This window comes from Sinocyclocheilus anshuiensis, unplaced genomic scaffold (genome assembly GCF_001515605.1).
Source record: "Sinocyclocheilus anshuiensis isolate Anshui unplaced genomic scaffold, SAMN03320099.WGS_v1.1 scaffold635, whole genome shotgun sequence".
In the NCBI taxonomy this organism is placed as follows: Eukaryota; Metazoa; Chordata; class Actinopteri; order Cypriniformes; family Cyprinidae; genus Sinocyclocheilus; species Sinocyclocheilus anshuiensis.
The window spans coordinates 657,500-669,265 of NW_015551039.1; the positions used below are offsets into that span (position 1 = coordinate 657,500).

At 40.5% G+C, this 11,766-nt stretch overlaps 2 protein-coding genes across 3 annotated transcripts in view; both read left to right on the top strand.

Annotated features, from left to right (window-relative positions):
* The window catches only part of LOC107661423 (glypican-6-like), a 17,099-nt gene extending 10,808 nt beyond the window's left edge, over positions 1–6,291 (top strand). Inside the window, exons 3-9 of the mRNA XM_016450996.1 lie at positions 837–1,234; positions 2,427–2,592; positions 3,219–3,349; positions 3,467–3,613; positions 3,734–3,858; positions 5,695–5,867; positions 5,998–6,291. Coding sequence (XP_016306482.1) covers positions 837–1,234; positions 2,427–2,592; positions 3,219–3,349; positions 3,467–3,613; positions 3,734–3,858; positions 5,695–5,867; positions 5,998–6,218 — 1,361 coding nt within the window. The 3' untranslated portion in view covers positions 6,219–6,291. The remainder of the gene's footprint in view (positions 1–836; positions 1,235–2,426; positions 2,593–3,218; positions 3,350–3,466; positions 3,614–3,733; positions 3,859–5,694; positions 5,868–5,997) is intronic.
* Positions 6,292–9,980: 3,689 nt separating this feature from the next.
* The window catches only part of LOC107661387 (heparan-sulfate 6-O-sulfotransferase 2-like), a 5,357-nt gene continuing 3,571 nt past the window's right edge, over positions 9,981–11,766 (top strand). For both annotated transcript variants that reach the window (XM_016450938.1, XM_016450939.1), the window contains exon 1: positions 9,981–10,889. In XM_016450938.1, the coding sequence (XP_016306424.1) occupies positions 10,330–10,889 (560 nt within the window). In that variant the 5' untranslated portion in view covers positions 9,981–10,329. The remainder of the gene's footprint in view (positions 10,890–11,766) is intronic.

Here is an 11,766-nt window from a genome sequence, read left to right on the forward strand (position 1 = left end):
ATTGAAATCGCATCATATGACCCCTTTAACGCGTTAAAAATATTTAACGCCGTTAATGCAGGGGCGGGGCTAGTGTTGGCCACCCCACTCACAACTGCTGCCTGTCTCTTTTTACTTGCTAATTTAGTCACAGAACGTCTTTACGAGCACATCAAACAGAAGACATTTCAGACGCGCACTCCACTTCACCTCAGCGCCAGGTGCGAGTCAAACGAGCGCGGAAACGGTACTGTAGGTTACTCGGCGCGCACGCTTCAATTGTATGCACAAAGGCGCCGGCGCACGCTGTAGCCTTTATCATTTCATATCAAAGTGCGAAAGAAACTACGTGCATGCAATGTCGTGGTCAGTTAAGTCATGAAGGCGATTAAAGCTGCCTTAAAGAGTTCGTTCACCCAAAAATGAACCATGAATTAAAATGAATTACCGTATTGGCCCGAATATAAGACGACCCTGATTATAAGACGACCCCCCTTTTTCCAGATGTACCTTTTGGAAAAAGGCTTTTTAAAAAAATACACCAAATAATGATCTTTAAAAAAGCATCACATGACCCCTTTAAAATTTATAAATTGTGGTGTACAGCGTTTATTATGAGGGGGAAGAATCCACAGCTCAGTACTCACTACTCAATACTCATGAGTACTTTTAAATAGGCTACTCTTTTACTCTTACTCAAGTAGTTTTTTGGACAAGTACTTTTACTCTACTCACACTACATTTTTTGGAAGGTAATGGTACTTTTACTTGAGTATATTTTTTCAGTACTCTTTCCACCACTGCCTTTGACATATTTAAAACTAAACAACTCCATCGTTATTGTCCTTTGTTCTCAGAGTTCTTCAGAGAGCTGTTGAGCAATGCAGAGAAATCTCTCAATGACATGTTCGTGCGGACCTACGGCTTGATGTATGTGAAGAACGCCGAGCTCTTCGAGCATTTCTTCAGTGAGCTACGCCACTACTACAGCCATGGGAGCAGCGCCGTCAACCTGGACGACATGCTAGCGGACTTCTGGACGGAGCTTCTGGAGCGCATGTTCCGACTGGTCAATGTGCAGTATGAGTTCAGCGACTCGTACATGGAGTGTGTCAGTAGGCACACGGAGCAGCTCAAACCCTTTGGCGATGTTCCACGCAAGCTGCGCCTGCAGTTGACCCGGTCCTTCATCGCAGTTCGCACGTTCACCCATGGCCTGGTGCTCATGCCTGAGGTAGTGGGCAAAGTCTCCACGGTGAGCAGATTTTTATTTATTTATTTTTACGTTTCTTTGACTAGGGAGGGAATTTTCCAGATAATTATTGAATGTGATGCAATAAAACAAAATAATGGCAAAAAATGTGTTGTCCTCAAGGGCTGCATTAAAAAAATATATACAAATTTACAATGTTACCAATGTAGTCTGATCCATAAACAAGTGACTTATGATCAGTTCTTGTAGTGAATTAAAAACATGAATTAAAAAAGCATGACCAGTGTAGTTTGATTCATGAAGATTCAGTTCTTTTAGGGAATTAAAAACATACAGCGTGATCAGCGTAGCCTGATTCGTGAAATGAATGACTCTTATGAAAAGTGTTATTTTTGTATTATTTATATACTATTAGTTTTTTCATATTTTGAGTTAGCATTGATTTGATATATTTTTAGTTATTTTATGAGCTTTTCTTTTTTTTACTCATATTTTTCAATAATTTCGTCAATAATTTCAGTTTTATTTCAATTAACAAAAATATTTTTTATAGTTTTAGTAATAGTTAACCCTGATTAAGATAACTCTGCTTATAAACAGATTATTTTATAGAATAGTTCAAAAAGGTCCATTTAAATCAGTCCGAAACACTGCCTTGTTTGTTACAATATTAGCAAAGAGAGAATGTCTTTATGTAAGGAAAATTATAACTGACACATACTCTAATGATTCAGAATAAAATCAAACTAAATCAGAATCAAATCAAATCAAGAGTTTGTAAATCCAAAACAAATCGAAACAGGAAATCTTCATCAGTACCAGCCCTAGAGCTGAATTTGGTTAGCATGGCAACTTATGTTTATTAAGCAAGTCCGAGGTCAGGGACAACAGAGATCGAAAGTACAGGTTTTCTATAGGGTTTATCAGTGTGTGAAGGTGGACACCTGGATGGACCAATCGGGGCTTATCTTCCAGCATTAAAAGATCAGAGGCCAAGGCTTCTCGGTGTGTTTAGTGAGTTAGTAGAAGCAGTTGAACCTGCAATGACAAATTGAGCAAACAACTTTAGCAGTGACCTTATAAAAGGTGGCAGGGTCGCTCGCTGATGCTCTTTGTTTAGAGTTTTATCAGCAGCATCAGGCATATATGAATTAGGTTACGGACTCATTAACCTTTTCCTCCTGTGTCTGTTCTGCTGACTTTGCTCAATCTTCTTGTTCATCCTTTCTTTCAGGTTAGTGCCTCCCCGAGTTGTGTGCGTGCGGCTATGAAGATGTTATACTGCCCGTACTGTACCGGCCAGGTGGCGCTGAAGCCCTGCAAGAACTACTGTCTCAACGTCATGCGAGGCTGCCTGGCCAATCAGGCCGATCTGGACACAGAGTGGAATAACTTCCTTGGTAAGAGAGTGTTAAATGGCTCAAGCAATTGATTTATTACTGAACCATTCCTAAATGTAATGGAGCCAGTTTTCCACACTAAGCAGAGGAGTATCATAAGCACAGATTGAAAATGAACAGATCAGATTGAAATGGTTTCCACTTGCTCTGAGGCCAAAACAATTTATGTGAAGCATCAGCTTGAAAGCAGAATTGGAGTTAACTTGGATTAGGAGTGAACACTGGGGAGCGGCTCTGTTTTTATCCTTGCATGTGTTTCATGAAGTGTTTTGGGCCTCTCGTGACTCTGAAAGGCCGTGTGGTCTCAGGTCCCGTCACACATTTTCGTGCGCTCTCGCAAAGTGTTCCTGGCTCGTGGGACTCTGGGACTGGCTTTGCTTACCCTGCCTGTCAGCTTTGGGCGGAACCTTAATTGGGGCACCTTGTTCAGGCATCTACAAGCTGTTTGCACAACAGGCTTCAGTTCCTCATGAGCTTAGCCTGGACCGATGACTGTATGCTGCCCTCTAGTGGTGGAAATGACAGCATTTCTTTTGGTCATGGTTAATTGAAAGCATTGATGAAATGGATTGCTTTGAGGGTGTTCCCTTCATTAATGCCTTTATTTTGAATTTTATGAATTTAAGATGCCATGTTGGGTCTCGCTGAGAGGCTAGAGGGACCCTTTAACTTTGAGTCAGTCATGGATCCCATAGACGTGAAGATCTCAGACGCCATCATGAACATGCAAGAGAACAGCATACAGGTCTCACTGAAGGTATGCTTTTAATTCAAAAATGACATTTTCACATGTATATCAGAAATGCCTGTTTTTATTAAGCCTATGCTTATTGATTGTGGTGCATGTGTATTTATAGTTATTTGTCTGTTTCAGGTGTTTCAGGGATGTGGGCAGCCCAAGCCCAACATGGCATTCCGCACCCGGCGCTCTCCTAAAGACTCAGGCTTCCCCGGGCGTTTCCGACCCTACAGCCCTGATGCCAGACCCACCACTGCTGCTGGCACCAGCCTGGACCGACTGGTAAGGATAATGGGCTCCCTTACCACTTATATCCCTTCCAGAAACTTTCTTTAAAAACATGTTGATTTATTCTACCAGATCAGAAAGGAATGGTTGTAACACAAACTGTTTGTTTCCTAGTTGACAGATGTCAAGAAGAAACTGAAGCACGCCAAAAAGTTCTGGTCCACCCTGCCGGACACTGTGTGTGTTGGAGAACGGATTGCCATCGGTGATGAATGCTGGAATGGTACAGCCAAAAGCAGGTGGGTCAATGAGATGATGCTCCTCTTTTTGAGCAGATCTATGACGTTTTTCACAATCACTTTAAAAGGCAGTTTATACTTGCTCATCATATGAGAGGTGTATTCAAGTCATTGCGTTCTTTTTTTTTAAATTATGGAATTAAAAAGCATTAGTGCTGTGTTCGATACATCGATACGACGATGTATCGTCACAGAGATTTGACGATACGAGATATAAAGAGACGTAATCCCCGAAACAGAGCTTCACACTTTCGCAATATGGAAATATCTGCTAAGTGTGCTACTTATCTTTGTCAACCTGGTAACCATGTGCACGCGCTCTCTCTTCACTGTGGATAAACGCGCTTTCTTTCTGAAAACACCGGTTAGCTTGCAGTTTAGCGATCTCCACTTCAATAAATGTAGCTCTTGAGCGATTAAGCTATTTAGTTGATAAAACTGTGGGGCAGCGCTAAAAAGTTTGTTCCTGAATGTCTGAGTGCAGCCGCAACGTGATCTGTGTGTGTGACTGAACTTAACATCAAACTGCTTCTGTTTCACACAATGTGGGGCAGCGCTAAAAAGTTTGTTCCTGAATGTCTGAGTGCAGCCGCAATGTGATCTGTGTGAGTGACTGAGCGTGTGTGTGCATTACAGAAGACAGCGCATTAGTTTAGAACTCTTCTCATTTTTATTTTTTAAACGTAGAGATTGTGTTAATTTGTGCAATGATAACCTACCAGCAATGTAAATATGATTTTTTAATATATTAGAATGAGTACATTACAATATAAATTTATTAGAACGAGTACATTATTTTTTATAGGCTTAAAAACAAGATGCAAGCAATCAGAATATTGTACCTGGTGGGGAGTGCCCAATGTAAACATGAAACATATGCCATTACCTATATTGTAGGCTACTGTGGTACAATTATGGAGGCCCTTCATAATGCAGAGGTCAACTGCCTGCTCTGCCAATAGTTAGAAGTGGCACTATAGTATGCAGTGTTTAATAAACAGCTGTTGAGGTGAAATTCAGTGCAGTCCTGTATCGTGATACGTATCGTATCGTGGCATCTGTATCGTGATACGTATCGTATCGTGACTTTGCTGGTGGTGATACACAGCCCTAAAAAGCATAATGTCAAAAACTTCAGAGTGCTAAATCTGTACTGATATCATAATAGAGAATGAAGCCTCAATTTCAAGAATTTAATTTTTGAAAAGGAAACCTTCAATCCTTCAACCTTCAAAGTTTGACAATCTTAATCATAATCAGGATTAATATTTCTTAGAAAATCAGTACAAATTAGCAGTGTAGCAACATTTGGAAAACTTTTGTTCACTAAATCAAAGTCGTGTGGTGCAACAAACATGCGGGGGCAAAAATAAGAATAAAAAGGAAATTATATAATGGAGACCCTCATGGCTGTCAGTAAATATCTTAAAATATCAGAATTTTATATTTTTTTGACAAAGCAAGGTCATGTGGTGCAACTCACTTCAGACTTTACTTTAATTCAAATTTATTAGAAAAAACATTCTGCTTTGAAAAACATTTTTGAAAATAATTAAGACGTGAACACTTGAGGAGTAAGGAAAACATAGTATTACTTTGTAATTGTTAAATCACGTGGCATTTTTTAGAGTCATTATATTAAAATACTTCTTGAAAATGGTATATTCAGTTTTTCAAAACCGTATGAAACCTACAAAGAGTACATTTCTAGGAGCTTGGCTGTTTTAAACTAGGTTTTGAAAAGACACTTTTATTGGTCGCAGTACAGTAAAATTCCTCCATTTCATTCCTCACTCAAGCTGCAACTCAAATTTTCCTTCCTTCCTTCACATGCAGGTACGAATCTGTCGTCATAGGCAATGGCTTAGCCAATCAGGTGTCTAATCCAGATGTGGAAGTTGACATCACTAAACCAGACATGGTGATTCGGCGGCAGATAGCAGTGCTGAAGGAAATGACCAGCCGGCTTAAGGCTGCTTACACTGGCACCGACATCTCATTTGTCAATGGTACGAGAGGCATCTGTTTTGTTTGAGTTACAGTTGTGGTTCAATTCAAGTGAAATTCATTATGAAATGTCAAGATGATGTCATACGAGCCTGTTTTTAATGTTTATCTCTTTCTTTCCTGGCTCTTCAGAGGATGCCGGCAGTGGAGAGGAAAGCGGAAGCGGCTGTGACTCGCCCCCTTGCGACAGTGACGGGGACATCTACTTCTCCACCCCAGCACCCGCTAAACCTCGCATTATCAAGATTCAATCTGACAAACAGCCCTCTAGTGGTACACGGTTGGCACCTTTCAGCCTGGCGCTGGCTGTGACGGCACTCCTGCTCGCCCTGCTCACCCCACACACGAGATAAGACCGGCTAAGAGAGGAACAGGATGTGTGTTTGTACGAATTTGAACAAGAGAGCAGAAAACTGCCATAGGACATTAAAGACACTGCTTTCAGGATCTCCGTCTGCCTGCCATCTGGGGAAGACACTCGAGTTATTAATATTCAAATAACTTCCCTTCAGTGTATTTTTTGTGTTTATAAGAACGGACTTCATTTATGTACAGCTATATGTTTCCATGCAGCATTTCACGTCAGCTGGGTTTTATTCCTCCGTGTCTGTAGCGTCCAGAATCGTTGACGACTCATCATGATTTTTTCGGTTATGGTTTAAATAAGTGTTAGTTTGAAAGTAAGTCAGATTGAGTGTGTGTTTGGGTGGATGAGTGTACGATTGGCTGTATATATCATCCGAGCGCTTTTTATAAAACGTAAACAATTAATCAACCCGTATAACACGTATGATTTAAGCAAATCTGTATGAAGTACTCAGATTTTTTTTTTTATCAATTGAGCATGTGTTTTGGTGTGCATGGAGGCTTTGGTTGGCTGCAGATCATATATATGTTCTTGAATTTTAGAGGATGATAAAAACTTCATAAATGGGCATTTCATCTGGGTTGCGACTGACAAAAATGTATACAATGCTGCCTTATGAGTGAAATCAAAACTAGAGGATTCCAGACACAAAGTGTTTTTTTCTTTTTCTTTTCTGTATGTTTCCAACTTTCACAGACCCTGTATCGTCATCCCAAATATTTTCAGCAGTATAATATATAACTTGAGAATATAGTCTTCAGTATGTGTGTGTGATGAAGAAGGAGCTTTGGTTAGGTAAGGTCTGTCTGAAAGTTGATACTTTGAATAGGCCTTGATGGTTCCCTCAAAGATGATCATGTATTCTGCATGATGTGGACTGTGTGGCCAGAGTAAAGTTGTTTTTTACTGGACATTTCAAGGAGAACCAGCTGGATACGAGTGTATGCTGAAGATGGCTTAAGGCTGAGCTGTCTGGAGGAATTTTACACAGGGTTTTATGTGGAGGTGTTTATTTTGCTTGAAGTGTACTGTTGTAAGGTATAAAACTGTATGATAGGTACTGCAGCAGATTTCACTACACAGTGACAGACGGTGCTGATTTGAGAGGTTGGGTGGCCTCTTTTAGTTTTTGTTTCTTTCATTTCTGTATGTAACCTAAAATGTCCAGCCTTTTCCCCATACCCGATTGATATCCATAGAAATCGGTACACATTTTAAAACCATTCCTCATATAGAGCAATAGACAGTGTGTGTGGTACGTTACAACACCAGTTTCAAAAGTGGCTATGCATGCAAGTTCCCATTCAGATGGCTGACAAGTGCTTGTTTGGTTGGTTTAAAAGAAAATCTCTCTCGGTCTCGAGGGCTTTCCACCCACCTCTCAGAAAAACTAGCTCCCCCTCGCTCTTGTACAGTAAGTTATTTAACCACGTCTCTTTGAAAGGCATTCGCAAGCATCTCTTTCCTAGGTATCTTAATTTCAGTCTTCACAATATTTATGTCTGTTGATGAATGAATTCACAATTTTAACCAATGGTTTTATTTTGGCTTCAGATTTCATGTTACATAATATTTAGATTTTGTAAACCGAGCTACCGTAAGCATTTGTTTTGTCGTTACAGTTTTATGTAAGGGGATTGTGAAAATTGTACAAGCTGATGCAAGGACAGGGCTGGCCATCGGTCCTTGATCGTTCCTGATGTCACATGCACTTTTAATTGGCATTCAGATACCTCACAGCAAGAGAGTTTTAAATGATGCTTTTAATCGTATCTGCAACATGCATACTTTTTACGTTCATTTTTATTCATTCGAGGTTCATTCAGTATCTATGGATGAATGGCCAGTCCTCAGACATGGAAAAGAATCGTCAGGGTTTCATGAGCCTGAAATGAGTAGATCTCTACAGCAGCACCTCAGATTGATTATGTATTTTTCTAGTCTGATGTACTGCAACGAATAGAAAGCAATATGTGTTTTCTGTACATTTGACCCAAAGCTTCCCACTGTCACATGTTAAGATGGCTCTGATGTAATGACCAGGAAAGGAAGTGTCTTGTGCTTAGTATGTCAAGCTACTCCGAGTCAGTGTGAAGATGACATGGACTCTTGAATGAACCTCTGCAATGTCATCTTTAGATTGATTGCTGACCTTGAATTGGACAGATCGCAGGGCCTGCAGCCCTGTACATCAATGGAGTCATCTGTGATGAGGAGTGAGAGACACTGAAGAAAGAAAAGAAAACAAATTGTAAATAATGAGCAGTCATTTTAGTGGTCTCTGAGAGATGTTCATCAGATTTGACCCATTCAGAGTTTGTGCTTAATATGGGTGAAACAAAGAGATAGATGCTAAAAATGTAAGAGAAAAGTTATATTAAACATTTTTTAGTCTTGTTGAAATAAAGACTGCAGATATTTAAATGTGTCGTATGTCATTTCTGCTCTGTTGTGCTTTACTAGGATTAGTTCAACCAAAATGCTTTGAAAATCTCTTTGAGAGACCAATTAGTAAAACAGAAGAAAACAAAGGATGACTTAAAACAATCATGAAGACTGATTAATCACAGCCATTAATTAAGCTGCGGTGTTAAATATTCCTTTAGTCTTCATGTGTTAAGTCAACAAACTTGTCAAGATGAGATGAAGACTGCCAGACTATTAATGTCCCATATAGTTGTTTTCTTCCAATAGTACAGAAAATAAATGTGATGGAGACCATGTATGGAGAATTCTACACCTTCAGAGACTCATTTATTACACAAGATACAAAACGGTAAATTCTAAGTGAAATATTAATCAATGTTAGCTTAGATTCCTGATGTTGAAATATTCTTACATTAAAGAAAACCATATCCAGTATGGGACATTAATAACTTTTTATATCCAGCAGTTAATCAATGTTTGCTTTCTGATATGCTATTTTGAAGATTTATTTATTATAGCACTTCATACATATAGCGCTTTACAGATATAATAGACTATAAGACAATATCAACCAGCAAAAATAATATTGACTTTGCCTGTAAAGCAGTATTGTAATTCAAATCTGTGTGTGTGTACAGGTTTATATATCCTGGTGGGGACTTAAACCTGACTACACACAGACTCATGGGGACTCGTGTCACGGTGGGGACCTAAATTGTGGTCCCAACGGGTACAAAAGCTTATAAATCATACAGAATGAAGTTTTTTGAAAATCTAAAAATGCAGAAAGTTTCCTGTAAGGGGTAGGTTTAGGTGTAGGTCAATAGAAAATACGGTCTGTACAGTAGAAAAACCATTACGCCTATGGAGAGTCCCCACAAGGATAGCTGACCAGACATGTGTGTGTGTGTGTGTGTGTCTGTGTGTGTGTGTGTGTGTGTGTTTGGTCCTAGTATTCCCTATGGGGACCAAATGTAGTAATACCAGTAAATTTTGACCTTGAAGGGACATTTTTTTGGCCCCCATGCTCAATTATCTTTTTTTTTTTTTTTAAATCTAAAAATGCATAAAGTTTTATGTGAGATGCAGGTTTAGGGGTAGGGTTGGAGTAAGGGATTAGAAAATACAGTTTGTACAGTATAAAAATCATTCCGCCTATGGAATGTCCCCATAAAACATGGAAACCTGTGTGTGTGCGTTAACAAATATTGTTTTGTTTATCAGAAGAAACATTTTAGCCAATTAAATGTCTAGACAGTTACTTGCAGACAGTCTTGCAAATTGAAAACAGAATTTGTCAAATATTTCCCAATGGGGCTTTTATTATGAAGATTCAAATGCGGATGGGGGCGGTATGGACTACTGGGAAAGGAAAACGAGGAACGGGGAAGAGCGAGTACGGAATTGTGGCAGAGGTAAACAGCAGAAGTTATCTGAAGATCTCAAAGCAATGCGATGCTAGTACGAGCAGGAAAGGCTCGTGGAATCATGTAGACATCAACTAGGTTCGACACGAGCAGACCAACATCCAGAAAAAGCGCTGGGCGTGTTCATGTTTTGATGTGCTGAGGCTCGAGTCACAGGTTTTGTTCAACAACATTTCTCCCGGCCGACGCGACGCGGTGGAGGAACCGCACAACTGAGTATGCTTTCGCTTTTCCAGCGAGAAGATGGATGAAAAATCCTACTACAGCCGGCTCCTCGTCGCATTCCTGATGGTCCTGTGTTTCGGTGTTATTGTATTACAGTACGTCTGCCCTACGTCCGACTGCCAGTTGCTCCACCTGGCATCATTGTCCTCGAGACTGGGAAGCCGCGCGCCCGGGGATCGCATGAACGGAGCCGGTGCGGGAGATCCGTACAGCTCAGAGGACGGTGCTTTGGTTCGATTCGTGCCTCGCTTTAATTTCACCACCAACGACCTTAATCGCGCTGTAGACTTCAACATCAAGGGGAACGATGTTATAGTGTTCCTCCACATTCAGAAAACCGGGGGGACCACGTTCGGCCGTCACCTCGTTCGCAACATCCAGCTGGAGAGGCCGTGCGAGTGCCATGCGGGCCAGAAGAAGTGTACCTGCTACCGGCCGGGCAAACGGGACACCTGGCTGTTCTCTCGTTTCTCCACCGGCTGGAGCTGCGGGCTGCACGCGGACTGGACGGAGCTCACCAACTGCGTGCCTTCCTTCATGGGCAACCGGGAGTCTCAGGAGAGGCGCAGGACTCCCAGGTGAGGGTTTAATTGGTTTTTTATCAGTATATCAAACTAATTTAGTGTCTATAATGGACTGAGACGCGTCTTGATAAACAAACTTATTTCTTTTGTTATGGTGCTGTGTGGTGTCACGGTGCGCTTCGCCACTCCTTCCCCTCATATTGTTCTCGTTCAGTTCAGTTCAGTGCTGAAGCCCCTTAGCAAGTCAATTATGCGGAGACAAAAGCCTCCAACAGGTCAGGCTCAACCTCAGAGAGTCTGCTTTCATTCAGCGCATTCCTGCAACAGGGGACCCATCATCATAATCATTCACCCTTTCAGACACCCTGGAGGGCAGACAGCCTGCTGGCACCAGAACATCTGACATTTTCTCAGGCTTGTCCTTTAAATAAACTCCCTGTAGCATGGGATAAACACTGTTTGATAATGTTTGAATTGGGAGGCATTGGATTTGATGAATAAGTGTTGAGTCCTTAGAGCGCACGGTAGGTTGGTTCTGTTTTTACACTATTGTTTAAATGTTCTTTCTATTCATCAAAGAATCCTGACAAAATCAGTTTTCACAGAACTGTTTTCAACACTGCCAGTAATAAATGTTTGTTGAGCAGCAAATCAGCGTATTAGAATGATTTCAGAAGGATCTGAATACTGAAGTAATGATACTAAAAATTCAGCTTTGCTATCACATAAATAAATGACATTTGAAAATATATATATAAAAAAGTCATTTTAAATTGTAATATTTCATAATATTAATGTTTTTACTCTATGTTTTGTTCAAATAAATGCAGCCTGGCAAGCCTAATTGACTTCTTTCTAAAACATTAAAGGGGTCATATGATGCGATTTCAATTTTTCCTTTCTCTTTGAAGTGTTACAAGCTCTTGGTGCA